Source organism: Thalassophryne amazonica, chromosome 10 (assembly GCF_902500255.1).
Source record: "Thalassophryne amazonica chromosome 10, fThaAma1.1, whole genome shotgun sequence".
Classification (NCBI taxonomy): Eukaryota; Metazoa; Chordata; class Actinopteri; order Batrachoidiformes; family Batrachoididae; genus Thalassophryne; species Thalassophryne amazonica.
In genome coordinates this window covers 2676550-2703679 of record NC_047112.1, presented here as the reverse complement: position 1 = coordinate 2703679, position 27130 = coordinate 2676550, and the positions used below count along the sequence as shown (strand labels likewise).

The 27130-nt window shown below is 45.5% G+C and overlaps 1 protein-coding gene across 1 annotated transcript in view; it reads left to right on the top strand.

The window, feature by feature from the left end:
- stx6 (syntaxin 6) overlaps window positions 1-27130 on the top strand; it is a 60169-nt gene that overhangs the window by 2260 nt on the left and 30779 nt on the right. The window contains exons 2-3 of the mRNA XM_034179301.1: window positions 4281-4450; window positions 4944-5038. Of these exons, the coding sequence (XP_034035192.1) occupies window positions 4281-4450; window positions 4944-5038 (265 nt within the window). The remainder of the gene's footprint in view (window positions 1-4280; window positions 4451-4943; window positions 5039-27130) is intronic.

Genomic DNA, 27130 nt, shown 5'->3' with positions numbered 1-27130 from the left:
TTCTAACAACACTCAATAAGCGTTTGGGAACTGAGGACACTAATTGTTGAAGCTTTGTAGGAGGAATTCTTTCCCATTCTTGCTTGATGTACGACTTCAGTTGTTCAACAGTCCGGGGTCTCCGTTGTCGTATTTTGCGCTTCATAATGCGCCACACATTTTCACTGGGCGACAGGTCTGGACTGCAAATAGGCCAGTCTAGTACCCGCACTCTTTTACTACGAAGCCACGTTGTTGTAACACGTGCAGAATGTGGCTTGGCATTGTCTTGCTGAAATAAGCAGGGACGTCCCTGAAAAAGACGTTGCTTGGATGGCAGCATGTGTTGCTCCAAAACCTCGATGTACCTTTCAGCATTGATGGTGCCATCACAGATGTGTAAGTTGCTCATGCCATTATAGATTGCCATCTATAAAAAAGCCCTCCGTAAAGCTAGGACATCTTTCTACTCATCACTAATTGAAGAAAATAAGAATAACCTCAGGTTTCTTTTCAGCACTGTAGCTAGGCTGACAAAGAGTCAGAGCTCTATTGAGCTGAGTATTCCATTAACTTTAACTAGTAATGACTTCATGACTTTCTTTGCTAACAAAATTTTGACTATTAGAGAAAAAATTACTCATAACCATCCCAAAGATGTATCGTTATCTTTGGCTGCTTTCAGTGATGCCGGTATTTGGTTAGACTCTTTCTCTCCGGTTGTTCTGTCTGAGTTATTTTCATTGGTTGCTTCGTCCAAACCATCGGCATGTTTATTGGACCCCATTCCTGCCAGGCTGCTCAAGGAAGTCCTACCATTATTTAATGCTTCAATCTTAAATATGATCAATCTATCTTTGTTAGTTGGTTATGTACCACTGGCCTTTAAGGTGGCAGTAATTAAACCATTACTTAAAAAGCCATCACTTGACCCAGCTATCTTAGCTAATTATAGGCCAATTTACAACCTTCCTTTTCTCTCAAAGATTCTTGAGAGGGTAGTTGTAAAACAGTTAACTGATCACCTGCAGAGGAATGGTCTATTTGAAGAGTTTCAGTCAGGTTTTAGAATTCATCATAGTACAGAAACAGCATTAGTGAAGGTTACAAATGATCTTCTTATGGCTTCGGACAGTGGACTTATCTCTGTGCTTGTTCTGTTAGACCTCAGTGCTGCTTTTGATACTGTTGACCATAAAATTTTATTACAGAGATTAGAGCATGTCATAGGTATTAAAGGCACTGCGCTGCGGTGGTTTGAATTATATTTGTCTAATAGATTACAGTTTGTTCATGTAAATGGGGAATCTTCTTCACAGACTAAAGTTAATTATGGAGTTCCACAAGGTTCTGTGCTAGGACCAATTTTATTCACTTTATACATGCTTCCCTTAGGCAGTATTATTAGACGGTATTGCTTAAATTTTCATTGTTACGCAGATGATACCCAGCTTTATCTATCCATGAAGCCAGAGGATACACACCAATTAGCTAAACTGCAGGATTGTCTTACAGACATAAAGACATGGATGACCTCTAATTTCCTGCTTTTAAACTCAGATAAAACTGAAGTTATTGTACTTGGCCCCACAAATCTTAGAAGCATGGTGTTTAACCAGATCGTTACTCTGGATGGCATTTCCCTGATCTCTGGTAATACTGTGAGAAATCTTGGAGTCATTTTTGATCAGGATATGTCATTCAAAGCGCATATTAAACAAATATGTAGGACTGCCTTTTTGCATTTACGCAATATCTCTAAAATCAGAAAGGTCTTGTCTCAGAGTGATGCTGAAAAACTAATTCATGCATTTATTTCCTCTAGGCTGGACTATTGTAATTCATTATTTTCAGGTTGTCCTAAAAGTTCCCTAAAAAGCCTTCAGTTGGTTCAGAATGCTGCAGCTAGAGTACTGACGGGGACTAGCAGGAGAGAGCATATCTCACCCGTGTTGGCCTCTCTTCATTGGCTTCCTGTTAATTCTAGAATAGAATTTAAAATTCTTCTTCTTACTTATAAGGTTTTGAATAATCAGGTCCCATCTTATCTTAGGGACCTCGTAGTACCATATTACCCCATTAGAGCGCTTCGCTCTCAGACTGCGGGCTTACTTGTAGTTCCTAGGGTTTGTAAGAGTAGAATGGGAGGCAGAGCCTTCAGCTTTCAGGGTCCTCTCCTGTGGAACCAGCTCCCAATTCAGATCAGGGAGACAGATGCCCTCTCTACTTTTAAGATTAGGCTTAAAACTTTCCTTTTCGCTAAGGCTTATAGTTAGGGCTGGATCGGGTGACCCTGGACCATCCCTTGGTTATGCTGCTTTAGACGTAGATTGTGGGGGGGTTCCCATGATGCACTGTTTCTTTCTCTTTTTGCTCCGTATGCATCACTCTGCATTTAATCATTAGTGATCGATCTCTGCCCCCCTTCACGCATGTCTTTTTCCTGGTTTTTTCCCTCAGCCCCAACCAGTCTCAGCAGAAGACTGCCCCTCCCTGAGCCTGGTTCTGCTGGAGGTTTCTTCCTGTTAAAAGGGAGTTTTTCCTTCCCACTGTTGCCAAGTGCTTGCTCATAGGGGGTCGTTTTGACCGTTGGGGTTTTTCATAATTATTGTATGGCCTTGCCTTACAATATGGAGCGCCTTGGGGCAACTGTTTGTTGTGATTTGGCGCTATATAAGAAAAAAGTTGATTGATTGATTGGCACTAACACACCCCCATACCATCACAGATGCTGGCTTTTGAACTTTGCACTGGTAACAATCTGGATGGTCTTTTTCCTCTTTTGTCCAGAGGACACGACGTCCATGATTTCCAAAAACAATTTGAAATGTGGACTCATCAGACCACAGCACACTTTGCCACTTTGTGTCTGTCCATTTCAAATGAGCTCGGGCCCAGAGAAGGCGGCGGTGTTTCTGGATGTTGTTGATGTTTGGCTTGCACTTTGCATGGTAGAGTTTTAACTTGCACTTGTAGATGTAGCGACGAACTGTGTTTTCTGAAGTGTTCCTGAGCCCACACGGTAAGATCCTTTGCACAATGATGTTGGTTTTGAATGCAAAGACCAGTGAATTGCCTTTGGACCGTGCTGACATGTTTTACCTGCACTAATAATAAAATGAAGACAGGCTGAGAAAGCTTTGCCGTTAACCTCCACTAGAGGGTGCTGTAGTCTTTGTTGCTGACTGTTCACTCAGCAGGAAGACATCCAGAGGGATCAAAGGTCACGGGCATTCAGTGTTGGTTTTCAGCCTTGCCGCTTATGTGTAGAAAGTTCTCCAGATTCTCTGAATCTTCTGATTATATTATGGACTGTAGATGATGGAATCCCTAAATTCCTTGTAATAGAATGTTGAGAAACATTGTTCTTAAAAACTGTGGGACTAATTTTTTCACACTGTTGTTCACAAAGTGGTGATCCTCACCCCATCTTTGCTTGTGAATGGCTGAGACTTTTGGGGATGCTCCTTTTATACCCAGTCATGATACTTAGCTGTTTCCAATTAATCTGTTCACCTGTGGAATGTTCCAAACAGGTGTTCTTTGAGCATTCATCTACTTTCCCAGTCTTTTGTTGCCACTGTCCCAGCTTTTTTGAAACGTGTTGCAGGCATCCATTTCAAAATGATCAAATACTTGCACAAAAACAATAAAGTTTCTCAGTTTGAACATTAAATATCTTGTCTTTGTGGTGTATTCAGTTGAATATAGGTTGAAGAAGATTTGCAAATCATTGTATTCTGTTTTTATTTACATCTTACACAACGTCCCAATTTCATTGGAATTGGGGTTGTAGTTACGTCCATCAAGGATGTAATAAGTTCACCTGCATTTATTTATTTGTCTGCCTGTCTGTTATTTAGCAGGATTACGTCAAAACTACTGCACAGATTTTGATGACATTTTCAACACAGATACATATTCAGCCATGGAAGACTCCACTGAATTTTGGTAGGTGATACGGTTCTGAGTTGGCGGACGTTGGGCTTGAGACAAGAGGAGTGTCTGTTCAAATCCCATCCTGACCGTAAAATCACTAAGGGCCCTTGGGCAAGGTCCTTAATCTCCTAGTTGTTCCTGGTGTGTAGTAAGCGCCTTGTATGGCAGCAGCCAGACATCGGGGTGAATGCGAGGCATTATTTTAAAGTGCTTTGAGCGTCTGATGCAGATGGAAAAGCGTTATATAAATGCAGTCCATTTACCATTTACCGCGCCGTGAGCCGTCTGCAGGCATGAAGAGCTGTTAGGATGTTAGCTGTTAGCCTATCCATGGATTTGAGATTGTTTGTTTGTTTCCCCAGTGAGGTGCAGAAGGCCGTGAACTCAGCTCATAGCCTTCATCAGCGATGGGCAGAGCTACTGCAGGAGGGAGGCGGGGCCTCAAAGGAGGAAATGGAATGGACAACCAATGAGCTGAGGAACAGTCTGCGATCCATCGAGTGGGACCTGGAGGACCTCGACGAAACCATCAATATCCTTTCTTCATGTGAGCGGGGCTGGAGCAGAGTCACATGACCCATCACACGGTCCCGCCTCCTTTACGATGTGAATCAGACTTCTGTTTTCCTGATGTCATCTCTGATTGCTTTTGTTTGTTTGTTTGTTTTTAATCTAAACTTGTTCTTACACACATTTATGTAATTCCAAAAACACATAAAACTTAGTTTTTAATTGTTATATTTGCTAATTATTTCAGATTAAATTAATGAGTTTAATAATGAAACATTATAAAGTTATGATTGTTTTTTGATGAGAACATGTTTTTTATGAGACTCCTCCTTTGAACTGTGACATTTCAAAATAAAAGCTTCAAGTTAATAGTTAATGTGGGTCAGAACCTGGTTTAGCAAGAATTCTGGATAAAGACATTTCTAGTGTGTCTCTGCTGAGATCAAAGATGTGTTCCAGATTTAGGAACCAGCATCTTGGGATGCAGAATACGTTTGTCTTAACCTGCACTTTAAGTATTGTTGAGTCCAACCCAAAGAAGTTCAACCTGGATGCAGCAGAACTGTTGAAGAGAAAATCCTTTATAACCGCCACCAAGAAGGCGGTCAAGGTAGGTTCAGGTTCCTGTCCAGACTGAGCCTGCTTCCTTGGTTTCTGTTTTTGATACTCTATTGAGCAGTGTGAATCTGGAGTGTGTTCAACTTCACACAGAGGTGGAGTCTCTGACTTCTGTCCAGTGAATATTTGTGTTTATCAAGGATGTTAACCGGGTGCAAATAGGTTGTGCTTGTTTTTGGGGGTAGCATGGAATACATCAATCAGGCTATCATCACCTGTAATGGTTATTCAGGCAGCAGACTGGATAAAGTGAAAGCCTATACAGTGAGGAAAATAAGTATTTGAACACCCTGTGATTTTGCAAGTTGTCCCACTTAGAAATCATGGAGGGGTCTGACAATTTCATCTTAGGTGCATGTCCACTGTGAGAGACATAATCTAAAAAAAAAAAAAATCTGGAAATCACAATGTCTGATTTTTTTTTTTTTAATTTATTTGTATGTTACTGCTGCAAATAAGTATTTGAACACCTGTGAAAATCAATGTTAATATTTGGTACAGTAGCCTTTGTTTGCAATTACAGAGGTCAAACGTTTCCTGTAGTTCTTCACCAGGTTTTCACACACTGCATGTTGGGAAAGTGTAGTGACACGGACCCACAACAGGGGGCGTAAATGAACAGACAATGGAAGGAGTCAAATTATAACACTTTAATCAATCAATCAATCAATTTTTTTTTTATATAGCGCCAAATCACAACAAACAGTTGCCCCAAGGCGCTTTATATTGTAAGGCAAGGCCATACAATAATGATGTAAAACCCCAACGGTCAAAACGACCCCCTGTGAGCAAGCACTTGGCTACAGTGGGAAGGAAAAACTCCCTTTTAACAGGAAGAAACCTCCAGCAGAACCAGGCTCAGGGAGGGGCAGTCTTCTGCTGGGACTGGTTGGGGCTGAGGGAGAGAACCAGGAACTTTACTGGTTGTGAATGTCACAACCAAACACAGCAGAATCAGAATGTGCAACAGTCAATTAATAAAAGGTGTCGTGTGGGCAGGCTTGACGATAGGAGATGCCCGTCTGGAAACGAACCGGAACCACACGATTTCCACCGCCACCTGAACCCGAGGAATACTGGAGCCGCCAAGTCCCGGAGTCCCCAGGTGGCCACCTTCCCGGCGTGTCGGATCTGGTACTGCTGGCAGAAAGCAAAAGACAGTCAAAGGGTGGGTGTGTGAACACCCAGTAACAATGGTGGGAATGCCACCTCCACCTCTCACTCAGCGCGTTGCAGCGGTCTCAGCTGAAAAGGAGCGCCGTCTTGCACAGCCTCCTCAAAAATGACCGGTTCTCCTGCAAACACTCACAATAATAGATTTATTGATCTCACAAAAGGGGCTGAGAGTATTACCTCCAGATGAAGATGATATCTCGGCAGTTTGGTGGAGGTGTCTTCCTACTTTTATACCAGATGTGTTGATTAGTGACAGCTGTCACGGATGATGGGTGACAGCTGTCACCACGGCTTGTTCCTGAGGCGGCAGCGCCCTCTCGTGCCTGAAGCCCACACTTCAGGCAGGGCGCCTTCTGGTGGTGGGCCAGCAGTACCTCCTCTTCTGGCAGCCCACACAACAGGACCCCCCCCTCAACAGGCGCCTCCTGGCGCCCGACCAGGCTTGTCCGGGTGGCGACGATAGAAATCGGCCAGGAGGGCCGGGTCCAGGATGAAGCTCCTCTTCACCCAGGAGCGTTCGTCGGGGCCATACCCCTCCCAGTCCACCAAATACTGGAAACCCCGGCCCATTCGACGGACGTCCAAGAGCCGGCGAACTGTCCAAGCCGGCTCCCCGTCGATAATACGGGCAGGAGGCGGCGCCGGACCGGGTGCACAGAGGGGTGAGGTGTGATGCGGTTTTACCCTGGAGACATGAAAGACCGGATGGATCCGCAGTGAGGCCGGGAGTTGGAGCCTCACTGCGGTAGGACTGAGGACCTTGAGGATGGGGAAGGGTCCAATGAAGCGGTCCTTCAACTTGGGGGACTTGACCTGGAGAGGAATGTCCTTGGTGGAAAGCCACACCTCCTGCCCGGGCTGGTAAGTAGGGGCCGGGGACCGTCGAAGGTCTGCATGGGCTTTAGCCCTCATCCGGGCCCTCAACAAGGCCGAACGGGCGGTGCGCCACACCCGACGTCATCTCCGCAGGTGGGCCTGGACCGAGGGCGCACCGACCTCTCCCTCCACCACAGGAAACAAAGGGGGCTGGTACCCCAGACACACCTCGAATGGGGAGAGGCCGGTGGCAGAGGACACCTGGCTGTTATGAGCATACTCGATCCAGGCCAGATGTTCACTCCAAGCCGTCGGGTGTGCGGAGGTCGTGCACCTGAGGGCCTGCTCCAACTCCTGGTTGGCCCGTTCGACCTGTCCGTTAGTCTGCGGGTGATACCCAGACGAGAGGCTTACAGTGGCCCCCAGTTCCCGGCAGAAACTTCTCCACACTTGCGAGGAGAACTGGGGGCCGCGATCCGAAACAATGTCTGTTGGTATCCCATGCAGCCGGACAACATGGTGGACGAGGAGATCCGCCGTCTCCTGGGCCGACGGGAGCTTCGGGAGGGCCACGAAGTGGGCCGCCTTGGAGAAACGGTCCACTATCGTGAGGATGGTGGTGTGCCCCCGGGACGGCGGGAGGCCCGTGACAAAATCCAGACCGATGTGGGACCAGGGGCGGTGAGGCACAGGAAGTGGCTGTAGAAGTCCCTGTGCCTTCTGGTGGTCAGCCTTGCCCCTGGCGCAGGTGGTGCAGGCCTGGATGTAAGCCCGGACATCAGTCTCCAGGGACGCCCACCAGAAGCGCTGCCGGACCACTGCCACGGTCCTACGCACGCCTGGGTGGCAGGAGAGTTTGGACCCGTGACAGAAGTCCAGGACAGCAGCCCTGGCCTCTGGTGGGACGTATAGTCTGTTCGTCGGTCCTGTTCCGGGATCCGGGCTCCGTGCCAGGGCCTCCTGGACGGTCTTCTCCACGTCCCAGGTCAGAGCAGCCACGATAGTGGACTCCGGGAGAATGGGTTCCGGTGGATCCGACAGCTCGGTCTTGACTTCCTGTTCATGCACCCGGGACAGGGCATCCGATCTTTGGTTTTTGGTTCCGTGGCGGTAGGTGATCCGGAAGTCAAAACGGCCGAAAAACAGTGACCAGCGGGCTTGCCTGGGGTTCAGTCGCTTGGCGGTCCTGATATACTCCAGGTTCCGGTGGTCAGTGAAAACCGTGAAAGGCACTGACGCTCCCTCCAGCAGGTGTCTCCACTCCTCAAGGGCCTCTTTCACCGCAAGGAGCTCTCGATTGCCCACGTCATAGTTCCGCTCTACTGGGGTCAACCTGCGGGAAAAATAGGCACACGGGTGAAGAACCTTATCGGTTTCTCCGCTCTGGGATAGCACGGCTCCTATCCCCGAGTCAGAGGCATCCACTTCAACCACGAACTGGCGACCAGGATCGGGCTGCACCAAGACTGGTGCAGTCGAGAACCGGCGTTTCAACTCCCTAAACGCGGCTTCGCACCGATCCGACCAGGTGAAGGGAACTTTTGGTGAGGTCAGGGCCGTCAGGGGGCTAACAACCTGACTATACCCCTTAATGAACCTCCTGTAGAAATTTGCGAAGCCGAGGAACTGTTGCAGCTTTCTACGGCTTGTCGGTTGGGGCCAGTCTCTCACCGCTGCGACCTTGGCCGGATCCGGGGCGACGGAGTTGGAGGAGATGATAAACCCCAGGAAGGACAAAGAAGTGCGGTGAAACTCACACTTCTCGCCCTTCACAAACAACCGGTTCTCCAACAACCGCTGCAGGACCTGACGTACATGCCGCACATGGGTCTCAGGGTCCGGAGAAAAGATGAGTATATCATCCAGATATACGAAGACGAATCGGTGCAGGAAGTCCCGCAAGACGTCATTAACCAAAGCTTGGAACGTCGCGGGGGCGTTAGTGAGGCCGACCGGCATGACCAGGTACTCAAAATGACTTAACGGGGTGTTAAATGCCGTCTTCCATTTGTCTCCCTTCCGGATCCAAACTAGGTGGTATGCTTTCCTAAGATCCAACTTTGTGAAGATTTTGGCTCCATGCAGGGGGGTGAACACTGAATCCAACAAAGGCAACGGGTATCGGTTGCGAACCGTGATCTCGTTCAGCCCCCGATAATCAATGCATGGACGAAGACCGCCATCTTTTTTTCCCACGAAAAAGAAACCCGCTCCCATCGGAGAGGTGGAGTTACGGATCAGCCCGGCAGCTAAGGAGTCCCGGATGTAGGTCTCCATCGATTCGCGCTCAGGTCGGGAGAGGTTGTACAGCCTGCTGGACGGGAACTCCACGCCTGGCAACAAATCAATGGCACAATCATATGGACGGTGCGGGGGAAGAGTGAGTGCCCGATCCTTGCTAAAAACGTCAGCAAGATCGTGGTACTCAACCGGCACCGCCGACAGATTGGGGGGTACTTGGACCTGCTCCTTCGCCTGGGAACCGGGAGGAACCGAGGATCCCAAACACCTCCGATAGCAGGTTTCGCTCCACTGTACCACCACCCCGGACGGCCAATCAATCCGGGGATTGTGTTTCAACATCCAGGGGAACCCCAGAATCACACGGGAGGTAGAAGGAGTCACAAAAAACTCAATCTCCTCCCTATGATTCCCTGACACCACCAGAGTTACTGGTGGTGTCTTGTGTGTGAGTAAAGGGAGTAGGGTGCCATCTAGTGCTCGCACCTGCAATGGTGTAGGTAGCGCCACCAGAGGGAGCCCCACCTCCCTGGCCCATCTGCTGTCTAACAGATTCCCTTCTGACCCTGTGTCTACCAGTGCTGGGGCCTGAAGGGTTAAATCCCCACTAAGCATTGTAACTGGGAGTCGTGCGGCAATATGTGTGTGTCCCACGTGAAGTTTTTGGCCCACCCTAAGCCCAGTCTCTAAGGGGCGGGCGTTGGTGTTTAACCGTTCGGGGCAATCGCTCAATTGATGCTCCATTGAGCCACAAACAAAACACGCCCCGCGTGGACACCTCCTTTGTCTATTAGGTGGTCTAAATGTGGCCCTGCTCGTGTCCATAGCTTCGTCAGCAGGGGGAGCTGTCGCCCCACGGGACGTAGAGGCCAGGGAGCGTGGGAAGGGCGGACCCTTCTCGGACCCGGAAGGAAGAGGGACTGCGCGCGCCCGGCCACGTCCTTCGTCTCGTTCCCGACGGTGTTCCTTCAACCGATTGTCTAACCGTATAACGAGATCAATAAGCCCATCTAATTCCTGCGGTTCATCCTTGGCCACTAGGTGCTCCTTTAGGACTGACGATAGTCCATTTACAAAGGCGGCGCGGAGCGCAGCGTTATTCCAGCCGGACCTCGCAGCCGCGATGCGGAAGTCGACTGCATAAGCGGCTGCGCTCCGGCGTCCCTGTCTCATCGACAGCAGCACAGTTGAAGCGGTCTCTCCCCTGTTAGGGTGATCAAACACAGTTCTGAACTCCCTCACAAACCCAGTGTACATGTGAAGGAGCTGTGAATTTTGCTCCCAAAGCGCTGTAGCCCAAGCGTGTGCCTCTCCCTGAAGCAGAGTGATCACATAAGCCATTTTGCTTGCGTCTGACGCGTACATGACGGGACGTTGTGCGAAGACGAGCGAACACTGCATAAGAAAGTCCGCGCACGTCTCCACACAACCTCCGTACGGCTCAGGAGGGCTTATGTATGCTTCAGGGGATGGTGGGAGGGGTTGTTGGACCACCACTGGAACATTAATATCTAGCACAGGATCGACAGGAGGAGGAGCTGCAGCAGCGCCCTGAGCGCTCGCCGCCACTTGCGCGGAGAGAGCCTCCACCCTGCGGTTCAGGAGGATGTTTTGCTCGGCTATTTGATCCATTCGAGCCGTAAAGGCGGTGAGAATATGCTGTAGCTCACCAATCACGCCTCCTGCAGATGCCTGCGCTCCCTGCTCTCCCATTGGTTGTTCAACAACCTGGTGACGCCCCTCGGAGTCCATGACGCTGGCCGAGATATCCTGTTGGGAAAGTGTAGTGACACGGACCCACAACAGGGGGCGTAAATGAACGGACAATGGAAGGAGTCAAATTATAACACTTTACTGGTGTGAATGTCACAACCAAACACAGCAGAATCAGAATGTGCAACAGTCAATTAATAAAAGGTGTCGTGTGGGCAGGCTCGACGATAGGAGATGCCCGTCTGGAAACGAACCGGAACCACACGATTTCCACCGCCACCTGAACCCGAGGAATACTGGAGCCGCCAAGTCCCGGAGTCCCCAGGTGGCCACCTTCCCGGCGTGTCGGATCTGGTACTGCTGGCAGAAAGCAAAAGACAGTCAAAGGGTGGGTGTGTGAACACCCAGTAACAATGGTGGGAATGCCACCTCCACCTCTCACTCAGCGCATTGCAGCGGTCTCAGCTGAAAAGGAGCGCCGTCTTGCACCGCCTCCTCAAAAATGACCGGTTCTCCTGCAAACACTCACAATAATAGATTTATCGATCTCACAAAAGGGGCTGAGAGTATTACTGTTGGGTATTTTCTCCTCCAAACATTTTTAAACCTTTAACAAGACAAACAGAGTCAAGAAACACCAGTGAGACAGAAAGTCAAATATTACGCGCGGAGTGCGGCCAGGCTGTACACCAAGGCTACACTAAAGTCTGGCCTGCTTTTCCGCTCTTTTTATTAAGAGACGCCCTCATCACATAAACAAGAAACTTGTCCTAAGGGTGGGGGTAATGACGCAAGACAAGTTTCTTCCCATAACATAAACGCATACGTCAAGTGCAGCTGTAAGGAAGAACACTTCAGGTCAGCACATCTCGTTCGTCTGTTGCAGTTATCAGCTGTTCTGCATCTGCCTGAAGTGTCCTGTCTTCCACACTCCTTCACACTAAACACCACATCACAATAGTCAAAACGTTCTCTTGCTCCCAGTCGTTAGAGGCTGCGAAAACAAAGTTATGTTATAACAATAAGTACATCCAGTCCTTCATTCCCAGCTCAGATTGACCCCAGAGTGCTAAAACAAAATTGAATTCTCAGGATTGCATTAAGACAGGTGCAAAACAGCACATCTCCGTTCTCATGAGAAAGGAGACAAAGCTAAAACAAGGTTGAATAACACGTACGTTCTCAGGGTGAAGTGCAAAACAGCACAACACCGTTCTCATGAGAAAGAAGACAAAGCTAAACAAGGTTGAATAACACATACATTCTCAGGGTGAAGTGCAAAACAGCACAACACCGTTCTCATGAGAAAGAAGACAAATGTACAAACGTTTAACAGTGATAACATATATACAAAATCTTTAACATTCCCCTCCTGTTTATCGCCTGTTAAACATACAGTAGGCATCACTCAGCTTAGCACTTCTTTTTGAGATTTTCACTAAGAGGTTCATCATGGTATGTTTTCTCTATAGGCTTACACCCCAGAGGTGATGTCATCATTGTCACCATCATCGGTGTCTGGGTCATCATACTTCCATTGGTCTGGGTACAGGTCAGGAGAGCCATCGTCCTCCTTGTCGTCATCTGTCCCCAGAAGTGGATATGATGCTGGACCCCCTCCTGGTCCTGGACTTATTGCTGTGGTTATCATTCTATTTACAAGGCCTCGGAGACATGGAATACAACAACATCCACACAATGTTAGAATTGCAGCAAATACTGCTATAGACACTAATAGTGAAGAAATCAAAGACCTCCATTTTCCCATCCCTTCCAGCCACCAATCCCAGCCTTCGGTGTTTACTCCACTGTGCTCTTTCATCTTCCTGTTCAACGTTCTCAGCCCGTCAATGGCTTGAGTGAGACTGCCGTCTGCAGCTGTGTTGTTGGGAATGAATGTGCAGCATTGTTCTCCGAACATGGCACAAACACCTCCTTTCTCTGCCAACAACATATCCAGAGCAATGCGATTCTGGAAGGCCATAAGGGACGTGGCTTCTAACTGTGAATGGACAGCCTTAAATCCTTCCTCAGTCCAATTTCCTAATTTCTGTACATTGTAGTGGATGTAGTTTATTCTGTCCACGTTTTTATTAATTGAGCACCACCAACAGATGGAAGATTCGAATCCAGCTGCTATTTGATTAACCAGTTTATACTCGTCAGGCACTCCCCTGGGGACTCCTATTGCGTCAATATATGTTGGATTTCCCACTCCTTTCCAATCTCTTTTCACTCTATGTCTGGCTACGTCTTTCTGCCAATCTTCAGGAATAAGAGAGGCTGCATATGTCGTAACGTCTTCAGGGGTCATGGGTATGGCTTCAACTGGTAACAATAATGATATTAATGCACAATAACCTGACACATTTCGTGGCAGTCTGTCAAAGATTCTGTTATCCCCACACCACCACCATACGTCACTCCTCCCGACAGGTTTGAATGTGGGAGTACTATGGACCACATTCTTACACCAGGCGGTGTGGTTTAAGCTACCCAAAGTCTTACTTGTCCCTGTCAAGTGTACACATGTATGGTTAGCATGCCCAACTTTGCTTGAGAATAAAGGTTTAATCTTAGTCAATTTGGTCACTGGATAGATCTTGTCCCACTTAGAACATTTGTTGTTTGCCGCAATGTATGTCTGTGTCATAGCAGTCAGTAGACAGTCTTTGGGTAATGCTGCCGGTATTACCTGTAATATAGGTCTGGGTCCCATACACACAACACAGTCCTTCTTTGCTGCTAGTCCTGCTTGTTCTGCCATTAAAAGCCAATTGTTATTTTGTCCACTAATTCCTGTAGTTACTAGGAACCAGTCATCTGCCTTCATGTCTTTTGTGCCTTGTACAGACACCCCCTTTGCTTGTATGGGCACCCCCTTTGCTTGTATGGACACCCCCTTTGACGTACTTAAGTCGGTCAATATTGGTTGCTGTACTCTATCTGTTTCACAGAGGAAGAAATGGAAATACGGATCTTTTCCTTGTTTGTATACCCAAAGGAGGAACAACCAACAGTCTCCCTCTATATCAGGTGGGAATATGGTTCCTTTTTCTGTGGTATTCACCACTATAGACAGCTTATCATCTGTTTGATACATTTTGAGACTTTGACTCTGGTACTTAGCCCACTCGGTTTGTGCCCATCTTGGTGTCCATCTACTCCATTCATCGGCTACCAACGTTTCCCATCTCCTATCTTGTTGATCGTTGGTCATATACCATGAGAAACTATTTCCGTAATTAGTCCCTCTGTCACCATCCGGCATTCCATGGATAAGAGCACTATATGGTACAGAGATGATCACAGAAGTATTTCTAGGAATGCAGGCCTGTACACCAAATCGGTATGCATTATTCCCATCACAGCTATGTACTGTGGCATTGATTATCGGACTGGGGTCTTTGTTACTTCTTTTTGGTCTCTGCAATCTGCGGATGTGATCCTTATTATCATGTCCCGTGCTCATGGCTTTTAATAATAATACCAATTCAAAAAAGAAAAGTAGCATAACAAGGACTGTCCGTGGGGTCCAGAAACCCCCTTTCTTTTTATCTTTTTCTTTCGCCATTTCTGCACACTACAGCACACCTATGTTCAGAACAGTGGCTTCTTAATGTCTTCTGCTAGCTTTCGTGTCTAACCTGGATCTTAACACCAAGCTCACACACTATTACTAGTCTTGTCCTACTGTTCTTACTGTTTGTCTGTGTCTGCAGAAATGACTTTCTTACAGTGAGTTAAATGAATCCATGTACTTCTTTCCCCAATTTTCAAAGCTGTGGGTGTTGTGAGTAGTACTTGATAGGGCCCTTCCCATTTAGGTGAATGCCAGTGAAGCAGGGAGATCCTTGCACTATTAGGTGAGGTGGTTAACAACACTGTATCCTAGCAATCATGACTGAACTACAGCAGACCCCGGAGCGGCGTGCTCAGCGCCGCCGCTGCCGGACTGTTGGTAGGGCAGCCGGTTGTGTTGTGATCTTAGTGTGTTTCGTGCTCCTCGGATTCCTGGCCTGGTGGTTGACCCAAGAATTGCAGCTCACTGTGGACCGAGCCAGAGAACAACGCAAGCAACATCAGAAGAGGTTTATTCATAATGTGAACGAGACAGATGGACACCCTCATATATACCATACTAATATGTGGTACAGATATGTTCATTTATTGGCTATGGAATTACGTTACTAATTATTATGTTTGTTCGCAAATACCTATATCCTCAACACACCCAGCTCTGACGGCTAAACCGTACCCTGCTAGGGTGACAGAATGTCTTATCATACGGATGCATAATCAAACTGTATTTCGGGGGCAACAGTTCTCAGCAAATCTGATAAGATGTAACACCACTTGCCTCAGTGCAACCACTTATATGATAGGGATTTCAACAGAGGACGTACAAGCGTGCCCAAGTGCTGCTCCATTGACTAGACTGAAGGGAAATGCAAAAATATCATCACGTTAAATTGTCATCACAACGGCCATTCCCAATTTGCTTTTACGGGACAGGGAATAAAAATGTAGGTAAAATTAAGAAACGTCTGTGTACCCAAACGTATGTTTTATCAAATAATTTAAGCCTAACCAAAACATAATATGTGGATGGTACTTATCTTCATCACGTTGGACGGGGATGTAATTATACAGGCTCCTGTCCATGGGGAACGGATGAATCATGTGCTTATGTTAGTAAGTTTTGCTACCACCTGTAAATGGTACTCCGGTGTATGATGACATCTATTGGCTTTATGGTTCCAGACTGTACATGAGTCTCCCACCAAATTGGGGTGGTGTGTGTGCACCTACCCAGGTGACTGACCATACATATGTGGTAAGACCTCCACAGAGAAGAATGGCAGCACCAGACGGAGGAGATTGATATACCCAGATGTGTTACCACATAATCACATGTGGGGCTCGGATGTACTAAAGGACCAAAAAATTGTGGTCTGTAGGAGATAAAATAGCACATTCATTGTTCCCCTGGATAGGAGTGGGAAAAAATTCATTAATGATTGAAACTCTGAATTATTGATTGGGTCTGTTCATGAATGTAACAAAAGAAAAGTAGCATAACAAGGACTGTCCATGGGGTCCAGAAACCCCCTTTCTTTTTATCTTTTTCTTTCGCCATTTCTGCACACTACAGCACACCTATGTTCAGAACAGTGGCTTCTTAATGTCTTCTGCTAGCTTTCGTGTCTAACCTGGATCTTAACACCAAGCTCACACACTATTACTAGTCTTGTCCTACTGTTCTTACTGTTTGTCTGTGTCTGCAGAAATGACTTTCTTACAGTGAGTTAAATGAATCCATGTACTTCTTTCCCCAATTTTCAAAGCTGTGGGTGTTGTGAGTAGTACTTGATAGGGCCCTTCCCATTTAGGTGAATGCCAGTGTTTTCTCTTGATGCTTCTTATCAACACCCAGTCTCCAGGTACCACTTTAGGGTCCTCCTGTGGAGAAATGGGATCATCAGAGTTTGGAACTCTCCCTCGTTGTCCTTCTAACATTTTTCTCATGTAATCCGCCAAATTGGCTTCCTCAGGTACATCCCAAATTTGTCCATAATATGGCAATCGATATTTTCTGCCAAACAATGTTTCATACGGTGTCAACCCCATGGTACTAGTTATGTTTATATACATTTTTACCAAATCTACACAATGTGTCCATGGTCTGCCTGTTTCCTCCATTGTCTTTCTAAGTCTGTTTTTTACTGTTCCATTCATCCTTTCCACTAATCCGGCGCTTTGTGGATGATAAGCACAATGATTTTTGAGATTAACCTGTAGTGCTTCTCCTACGTATTGCACTATTGCATTAACAAAATGCGCTCCGTTATCTGAATAGACTGTTTCTGGTATTCCAAATCGTGGGATGATGTCTTTGCATAATGCGTTAGCCACTGTAAGTGAATCTGCATGTTTTGTAGGGAACAATTCTACCCATTTTGAGAAGGCATCAATTATGACTAAACAAAATTCCTTCCCTTCATGTTTACTCAGCTGTATATAATCCATATGAATCACTTGAAAGGGATATTGTGGTGTTGGAAATTTACCTCTTTGGGGTCTCAAATTGCCTTGTGAGTTGTGTTTTGCACATGTCATGCATGCTCTACAATGCTGTTTTGCATATGCATCGAACCCATAAAGACAAAAAATAGATTGCAATTGCGATATCATACCCCCTGATGAGACATGCGTCACGCCATGGCTCATAATAGCTGCCCATTTAAACATATTTTTTTTTGGCAATATGGGTTTCTTTTGTGGTCATATCCGGAGGGGTGTCATATAGGAGAAAAATAGAAAGAGCTGTTGCCGCCTTTGCGGTTTTGTCAGCAACGTCATTTCCTTTTGAAACACTGTCAGAGCCTTTGGTGTGAGCCGCACATTTGCATATAGCAATTTGGTTAGGCAATTTCACAGCGTACTGAAAGCGTACTGGCTGTCTGTATAAATTGATACAGCCGTACCTTTAAACAGATAGCAAGCTGCAGTTAAAGCAACTAATTCAGCTGCTTGTGCTGAAAATGACGATGGCAATGAAGCAGAATCTAATACTTCTGAATTTGTGACGACAGCATATCCAGATTGTGTTTGTCCATAAGCATTTTTGGTGGAAGAACCATCCACATACACGATTGTACTGTTTGGGATGGGTGTGTCCCGGAGGTCTGGGCGTGCTTTTGTACAAACTGTTGCTACATCAAGACAATTGTGCGGCTCACCATCCTCAGGTAAAGGTATCAATGTGGAGGGATTCACTGTTGTACAGCGCTCTATCGTAAGGTGTGGCTGTGATAATAGCAAGGACATGCACGAAAGATGTCTTGCTGGGGACAAAAGGCTCATGTTTGTCTGCAACAAAAGTGCAGAGACTGCATGTGGAACTTTCAATGTCAACTGATGGAATAGAACAACATTACTGCTACTTTGAACAGCCATAGAGGCCGCAACAACAGCCTGTACGCATGGTGGTAAAGCACTTGCTGCTGCATCCAATTTAGATGAGTAGTAGGCAACTGGCCTCAATTTTGAGCCATACACTTGAACCAAAACACTAGTCATGAACTTATTCTTACAATCAACTGTTTGAGTAAATGGTTTACTATAATCTGGTAGTGCCAAAACTGTGGATGACACTAATGTTTGTTTTACTTTTACAAAGGCTTCCTCAGCATCTTTGTTCCATTCCAACACGGTTGACATTGAAATATCATCTTTGTACATCAAATCAGAAAGTGGACTAGTCAACTCTGCATAGCAGGGAATCCATGCCCTGCAGTAATTAGTCAATCCAAGAAATGACATCATCTGCTTTTTGGTTTGTGGTTTTGGAGCGTGCAAAATTGCTTCCTTCCTGTCAGACAGGATCGTGCGCCCTGTGGCTGATAACTCATGTCCTAAATATTTTACTTTACCCCTACACAACTGAACTTTGTTTCTACTCACTCTGTGGCCATTGTCAAATAAGAAACATAATAATGCTACTGTGTCAGTTATGCAGTTTTCTCGTGTGTCAGAGGCAATCAAAATGTCATCAACATACACTAATAGTTGGCTATCTGCCGGTGGAACGAAATTGGCTAAACATGCTGACATGACTTGAGAATAAATAGTTGGACTCTCTGCGTAACCCTGCGGTAATCTGGTGAATGTATATCGTTGTCCTTTAAAGGTAAAAGCAAACCAGAATTGACTATCTGGGTGTACTGGTACGGAAAAAAAAAAATGCATTACTGATATCTATTACAGAAAAACAACTAGAATTTAATCTCAATGAGCTTAACAGTGTGTGCGGATCTGGTACACATGGAGCTCTTTTTACTACAGCAGCATTTACTGCCTGCAGATCTTGAATCATTCTCCATCCCACTGAGGGCGGAGCCTTTTTTTACAGGAAATATGGGTGTGTTACATGGTGAATCTGGACATGGCACTATTACTCCTGCTGTTAATAAATTCTCTATTACTGGCCTGATTCCTTCAATTGCATCAGGTTTCAATGGATACTGTCTTACACATGGTCTGTATTCTGTTTTTGGCCTTATAACTACAGGTTGTGCATTTTTAATCAGTCCTACGTCTGAAGGACCTGTTGTCCACAATCCTGACGGTACTGAAGAGAGAAGAGCATCCTCTTCAGGACTCAACTGAAACACTCAGGATTGTGAAGTGGACGCATCAATGTGTGTTCCAGCTGTCAGCACCAATGAGACATTAACTAGCACTTTATACAACTTGGTTGATGGACTGAACTCCGTTCGTGGGCCAACTCTACTCCAATCAGAGGCTGACAAAGCTGTTATGACTGTCAGTCCCAATTCTTGCCATTCTGTCAAATATGGCTTACAAAGTGACATATGTAATGGCATACCTGTGAATTTCAATTTTGATACATCTTCAGTGGCGCCTGTTACTGTTATGACGGCTGTTGAGTTGCCATCATGAATCAAATCGGTCATTGTCAGTTTCACAGGTGAAACATTTTTCAATTTAGTTTCATAGTCACCATCCGGACCTGGAGGATCTTTATGCCACATTGTGACATGCAGGTCAGGTGGTGACATCTGTTGTTCAGGATTTTTTAGTAGGGCTGTCGCTTGCAAGACGACATCTTTACCCCATCCTGCAGCATCTTCTTCTGAGATGTCAAATGTATAGTAATAGTGGAATGTGGGGTCAGCGCTTTCTTCTCTTACCATGTTAACGCCTCCTGTGCGTTCAACAACTAATTTCCCTTGTTCCACAATTATGGACAAGCCCAATGCAGTCAATCCGTCTCGTCCTAGGAGGTTAACTGGACATTGTGGCATGCTTAACACTGACATAGTACACGTCAGGCCAAATGGATCTGTCAACGTTATGGGTTTGGTGATAGGGACGTCTGATGTTTGTCCATTTGCAGAGCGAACCCTAAAGAGTTCGTTGCTTAATTGATGGACAGGTATGTTGTCATTACATGTGGTTCTACATGCTCCTGTATCACAAAGGAATGTCACTGGTCGTCCATTTACCAACAAAGTCACTTCTGGTTTTGGTACCGGATTTCCCAGCAAGGCACACAGATCCATATCGCAATCAGACTGCCTATATGATGTGGAATCATGGATTATGGATTCTAGTCATTGTGGATACTGTGGCTGCGGAGGATTATTCCGTTGTGGAATTCCTCCTGCTGCTCCCTCAGTAGGTGGATTCGGACAATTTCTATACATATGTCCCTCTCTTCCACAGTTCCAACAAATCAGGGGACCACGTGGTGGCCCTCCCTGTCTGGGCTGCTGTTGTGGTTGCCATGGTCCTTGACGTTGTGGCTGTCCACCTTGTCTATTTTGCCATGGCTTTTTGGGGCGTTTGCACTGCTTCTGCTGTCTTAAGTTACCCTGCTGGTAATATATTTCGTCATCTCCATGTGCTACATACACTCCTTTGTCGCTGTTTCTTGTCTTTTTCTGCTTTAAGACTTCTTCTGCATGACAGCAGTGTGTATGTGTGTCTTCCAATGTGCCTGTAGGCAATCCAATCCAATGTTTCTGTATCCAAGCTTTTATATCCTTATTGGAATGTTGGATCAGAGCGTTTTTCAATTGTTGTTCATACACAGGTGTTTCTGGCAATATGCCACTATGGACCCTAAACACATTCTCAAATCTGCATCTAAACTCTGTCCATGGTTCTCCTTCTTTCTGAGTTGTCCTGGTAATTTCAGTATAATTTATCTTTGGTCCTAACACTCCTTTCGCACGTGTAATCATAGCTTCCACTCTTGTTTTCAAGACTAGATCATCATGTGTCAGTGGTACGCCTTGTTGATCTGCAGGATTCCAGTCTCCACGTACCTGACTCCATTTAGGGCCACATGCTTTCATCCACACCTGTTGGACTTCAGGTCCATTAAGGTGGTAAGATGTTCTAATGTTTTCTATATCCTGCATAAATCCCTCAATGTCGACATGTGGCGATGGTATCATGTCGACTGCTGCTTTGATATCATCAGCATTCCATGTCCGATAAACGAGCATGGTTGGTAGCTGTCCTGCTGTTCCTGCACGAGGATTTGGTACTTCTATCATAGGATAGGCACCTCCCTGATCACTATGTTCCACCATGGGAGGGGCTGTAGGCACTTTCGCTTGACTGCGTGTTTGTGGTTTTTCTGGTTTTTCTCTTTTTACCTTAGGTTTTACCGCCAAATCATACTGTGGTGGCGGTACATCGTCATCCTCTGGTAGAGGAGATAAAGGTCTCTTTGTCACCGACGATCCAGCCGGCGGTGATTGTTGAGGCTGTTCTGGCTCTATGTGAATTATCACATCTTCTTCTGCCTTACCTACAGCTTTCTTTTTTCTTGCTTTCTCTAATCGTCGCTTCTCTGCTCCTTTCTGTCTGTTCTCTGCTTCCTCCTCCCAAAATGCCACTAAATCTGCCCCTACTTTCTGCATCTTTTTCTCATCACCTTTATGTTCCCGTTCTAACTCCTTCTTCAGCTTTTGTATGCTGATCAGGTTCAGTCGTCCGTCAAAGTCATGTTTATTTATCCAGGTCTCCAATTTCTTTGTTGCTTTTGGATTTTTTGCCTCCATAACTTTCCAGTCGTCAGTTGATAAATTTTCCTTATTTTTAGACGTCTTACCCCCCATTTTTATTATCCCTTGTTATAATTTGGACTTCAGACGGGGGCACACCTAGGGTGTTCTAAATCTGAAGTTTTCACACTTTCTTTGGACGTGACAATTAATTTGCCGTCGTGTGGTTGATTCCTTTCACCTCCCCGTAGGAAGCGGAATCACTTGCCTCTGCTTCCACACGCACGGTTGTCACTAACGTTGTCCAAAGTATTACACTTTCACACAGTTATTTACACTTGCGCAAAACACTATTTACACATAGAAACACTCCTAATAATCGTACGCGTATTCTTATGTCAGGGGAGCTCGCCCTCCCGTGAAATTTAACTAATGTCCTGCCTTAGGGGACTCCGCCGTCCCTGCCAAATTTAACTACTTTTTTACAGTGCACGTATTTCTACCCGGGATTTCCTTTACGTATTAAAACAGAGGAGTCCGTATCCTCCTTCCGGAATTTAACTACTTGCGTCCCTCGCAACCGTAGAGGAGTCCGTCCTCCTTACAGAGTTTAACTGTGTTTCATTAACAGACGATTCTGTATCATCGCTTACGGAGTTTAACTGTTTTATGTGATCACTTTTATCCCCTACCGGTACGCGTATTAAAACAGAGGAGTCCGCGCCCTCCTTACAGAGTTTAACTGCTTTGCATTAACAGGCGATTCTGTATCATCGCTTGCGGAATTTAACTGTTTTATGTGATCTGATCACCACTCACTCAGTACTGTTTACAAAGAAATTTTACTCACTGACTCGACTTCCTGTCTGTCTTCTTCGGGAAAATCTCGTCAACCAGACGATGCCAACGGTGGTCGACAATTGCAGACACGATCAATCGATCGATCAGACCTTGGCCAAGGATTTACGTCTGGACTTGACGACCTCCGCCGGACACCTCCGGTGTTGTTGAGATCCCGGACGAGCCCCCAGTCAATGTTGGGTATTTTCTCCTCCAAACATTTTTAAACCTTTAACAAGACAAACAGAGTCAAGAAACACCAGTGAGACAGAAAGTCAAATATTACGCGCGGAGTGCGGCCAGGCTGTACACCAAGGCTACACTAAAGTCTGGCCTGCTTTTCCGCTCTTTTTATTAAGAGACGCCCTCATCACATAAACAAGAAACTTGTCCTAAGGGTGGGGGTAATGACGCAAGACAAGTTTCTTCCCATAACATAAACGCATACGTCAAGTGCAGCTGTAAGGAAGAACACTTCAGGTCAGCACATCTCGTTCGTCTGTTGCAGTTATCAGCTGTTCTGCATCTGCCTGAAGTGTCCTGTCTTCCACACTCCTTCACACTAAACACCACATCACAATAGTCAAAACGTTCTCTTGCTCCCAGTCGTTAGAGGCTGCGAAAACAAAGTTATGTTATAACAATAAGTACATCCAGTCCTTCATTCCCAGCTCAGATTGACCCCAGAGTGCTAAAACAAAATTGAATTCTCAGGATTGCATTAAGACAGGTGCAAAACAGCACATCTCCGTTCTCATGAGAAAGGAGACAAAGCTAAAACAAGGTTGAATAACACGTACGTTCTCAGGGTGAAGTGCAAAACAGCACAACACCGTTCTCATGAGAAAGAAGACAAAGCTAAACAAGGTTGAATAACACATACATTCTCAGGGTGAAGTGCAAAACAGCACAACACCGTTCTCATGAGAAAGAAGACAAATGTACAAACGTTTAACAGTGATAACATATATACAAAATCTTTAACATTCACCTCCAGATGAAGATGATATCTCGGCAGTTTGGTGGAGGTGTCTTCCTACTTTTATACCAGATGTGTTGATTAGTGACAACTGTCACGGATGATGGGTGACAGCTGTCACCACGGCTTGTTCCTGAGGCGGCAGCGCCCTCTCGTGCCTGAAGCCCGCACTTCAGGCAGGGCGCCTTCTGGTGGTGGGCCAGCAGTACCTCCTCTTCTGGCAGCCCACACAACACTGCAGCAGGGATTTTGGTCCACTCCTCCATACAGATCTTCTCCAGATCTTTCAGGTTTGGAGTTTCAGCTCCCTCCAAAGATTTTCTATTGAGTTCAGGTCTGGAGACTGGCCAGGCCACTCCAGGACCTTGAAATGCTTCTTACGGAGCCCCTCCTTAGTTGCCCTGGCTGTGTGTTTGGGGTCATTGTTATGCTGAAGACCCAGCCATGACCCATCTTCAATGCTCTTACTGAGGGAAGGAGGTTGTTTGCCAAAATCTCGCAATACATGACCCCATCCATCCTCCCATCAATACGGTGCAGTCGTCCTGTCGAAGAGCACCCCCAGAGTATGAAGTTTCCACCCCCATGCTTCACGGTTGGGATGGTTTTCTTGGGGTTCTCATCCTCTTAACATCTCATCTGACCACATGACCTTCTCCCATGCCTCCTCTGGATCATCCAGATGGTCACTGGTGAACTTCAAACGGGCCTGGACATGTGCTGGCTTGAGCAGGGGGACCTTGCTGCCCTTCAGGATTTTAAACCATGACAGCATCATGTGTTACTAATGTAATCTTTGTGACTGTGGTCCCAGCTCTCTTCAGGTCATTGACCAGGTCCTCCTGTGTAGTTCTGAGCTTTCTCAGAATCATCCTTACCCCACAAAGTGAGTTCTTACATGGAATCCCAGACCGAGGGAGATTGACAGTCATCTTGTGTTTCTTTCACTTTCTAATAAATAATCATAACAGTTGTTGTCTTCTACCAAGCTTCTTGCCTGTTGTCCTGTAGTCCATCCCAGCCTTGTGGAGGTCTACAGTTTTGTCCCTGGTGTCCTTAGACAGCTCTTTGGTCTTGCTATGGTGGACAGGTTGGAGTGTGATTGATTGAGTGTGTGAACAGGTGTCTTTTATACAGGTAACAAGTTCAAACAGGTGCAATTAATACAGAAAGAGTGCAGAATAAGAGGGCTTCTTAAAGAAAAATTAACAGGTCTGTGTGAGCCAGAATTCTTGCTGGTTGGTAGACATTCAAATACTTATTTGCAGCAGTAACATACAAATAAATTATTAAAAAAATCATACATTGTGATTTCTGGATTTTTTTTTTTTTTTTTTAGATTATGTCTCTCACAGTGGACATGCACCTAAGATGAAAATTTCAGACCCCTCCGTGATTTCTAAGTGGGAGAACTTGCAAAATCGCAGGGTGTTCAAATACTTATTTTCCTCACCGTATGTAGTGAAATCTTGATCCACATCCGGATCACCTCCAGAATTCAGTGGAGTCTTCCATGCCCTAATATCTATCTGAGGTGCAAATGTGGTGAGAATCTGTGAAGTAATTTTGACTAAATCCTTCAAAGACTATATAAAGTGAATCTTGATCCACAATCCGGATCTGGATCACCTCCAAAATTTAATGGATTCTTTCATGGCCTAATCTCAATGTGTGGTGAAAGTTTCATCAAAATCCGTGCAGTAGGACCTGTGGCCCATTCTTGGACCAACTCTGCTGGAAATTATAAATCTCTCATTAACTTCTGGATCTGTTCCTAAGTGTTTTAAGTCTGCAGTGATCAAACCATTGTTTAAAAAATCTAATCTCGACCCTAGTGTATTGAAGAATTATAGACCGATATCAAATCTGTCATTTTGTTCTAAAATCCTGGAAAAAGTGGTCTTGCGACAGCTCGTGGACTACCTCACTGAGAATAATGTTTTTGAGCCACTGCAGTCTGCTTTTAGAAAATTTCACTCCACAGAGACAGCACTTACTAAAGTAGTGAATGACCTTTTGCGAGCAATGGACTCGGATATCACTACGGTCCTGGTGCTGCTGGATCTTAGTGCTGCATTTGATACTGTGGATTACCATATTCTACTCAATAGGCTGGAGAATCACTTTGGGATTACTGGAACTGCTCTTGCATGGTTGACGTCGTACCTGTCCAGTCGTTCCTACTGTGTATTGTGTAATGGAACCTCCTCCGATCGTAGAGGCATGAAGTTTGGGGTTCCTCAGGGATCCGTTTTGGGCCCCTTGCTTTTTTCTCTTTATGTAGCACCCCTCGGGAATATATTGCGGCGTTTTGGGATTCCCTTTCATTGCTATGCTGATGACACTCAATTGTATATGCCAATAACTGCTGGTAATCTTACTCACATAAAATCCTTGGAAGATTGTCTTGCGTCAGTAAGAAGTTGAATGTCTAGTAACTTCCTACTTTTAAATTCTGATAAGACTGAAGTTATGGTTTTTGGTCCAGCGAGATATCGGCATCAATTTGATCAGCTAGCATTTAGCTTAGGTCCGTGTGTTATACATCATACAGATAAAGTGAGGAACCTTGGAGTAATTTTTGATCCTGCGTTGTCCTTTGATCTCCACATTAGAGACATTACAAGGACTGCCTTCTTCCATTTGCGAAATATAGCGAGGATTCGTCCTATTCTGTCTATGGCTGATGCTGAGACTTTGATTCATGCGTTTGTCTCTTCTAGATTGGACTATTGTAATGCTCTATTCTCTGGCTTACCGCAGTCCAGGATCAGGGGTCTTCAATTGGTTCAGAATGCTGCTGCAAGACTTTTGACACGGAGCAGAAAGTTTGACCACATTACGCCAATCTTGGCGTCCCTGCACTGGCTTCCTGTTTCTGCAAGATCTGATTTTAAAGTACTGATTTTAGTTTATAAAATTGTTCATGGACTTGCACCTCCCTATCTGGCTGACTTGATAAGCCCCTGTGTACCAGCTCGGGCCCTGCGTTCTCAGGGTGCAGGACTTCTGTGTGTTTCCACGGTGAATAAAAAGTCTGCCGGTCACAGAGCTTTTTCCTATCATGCCCCAGCTCTGTGGAACGATCTGCCGGCACACATTCGGCAGTCGGACACTGTGGAGACCTTTAAATCACGTTTAAAGACTCATTTATTTTCCCTGTTTTATCATTAGTGTTATGATGTGTTTTTAATCTTGTATTCTTTTACTGCTGTTTTTCTTTTATGGTTGTTTTTATTGTGTTTTAAATTTTTAATTGTTTTTTATGTTGTGAAGCGCCTTGAAACAATTTTGTCGTGAATTGGCGCAATATAAATTAATAAATTTCAAATTTGGAATTTTTAGGTTTGATGTAATCCTGCAAACAGGCAGACAGTGATGCCAATGATTTCATTGCATCCTTGGCGGACGTGATAAAGCCTACCAGCTCCACTGAGGAGAAAAAAATACAAAAGTACAAAAAAAAAAAAAAACTGAACAGGGCACTCACCCACTTGTGGAGTGATTTTCAAGATTAAATATGTAAAGTCCACTCCACGAAAGAGTCCCAAAACATGAATGGTGCACGTGATCACCAGCCAGAGAACAGTGTTCAGGTCCATCGTAAGTCGTCATTCATGGATCACCTGCAATCCCCAACCAGAGAACAATGTCCAGGTCAACTACAGTTGTATGCAAATGTTTACTTAAAGTGTGCAATAATTATTTCAACAAAATTGGACAGGTGCATAAATTTGGGCACCCTTGTCATTTTATTGATTTGAATACATTTAGT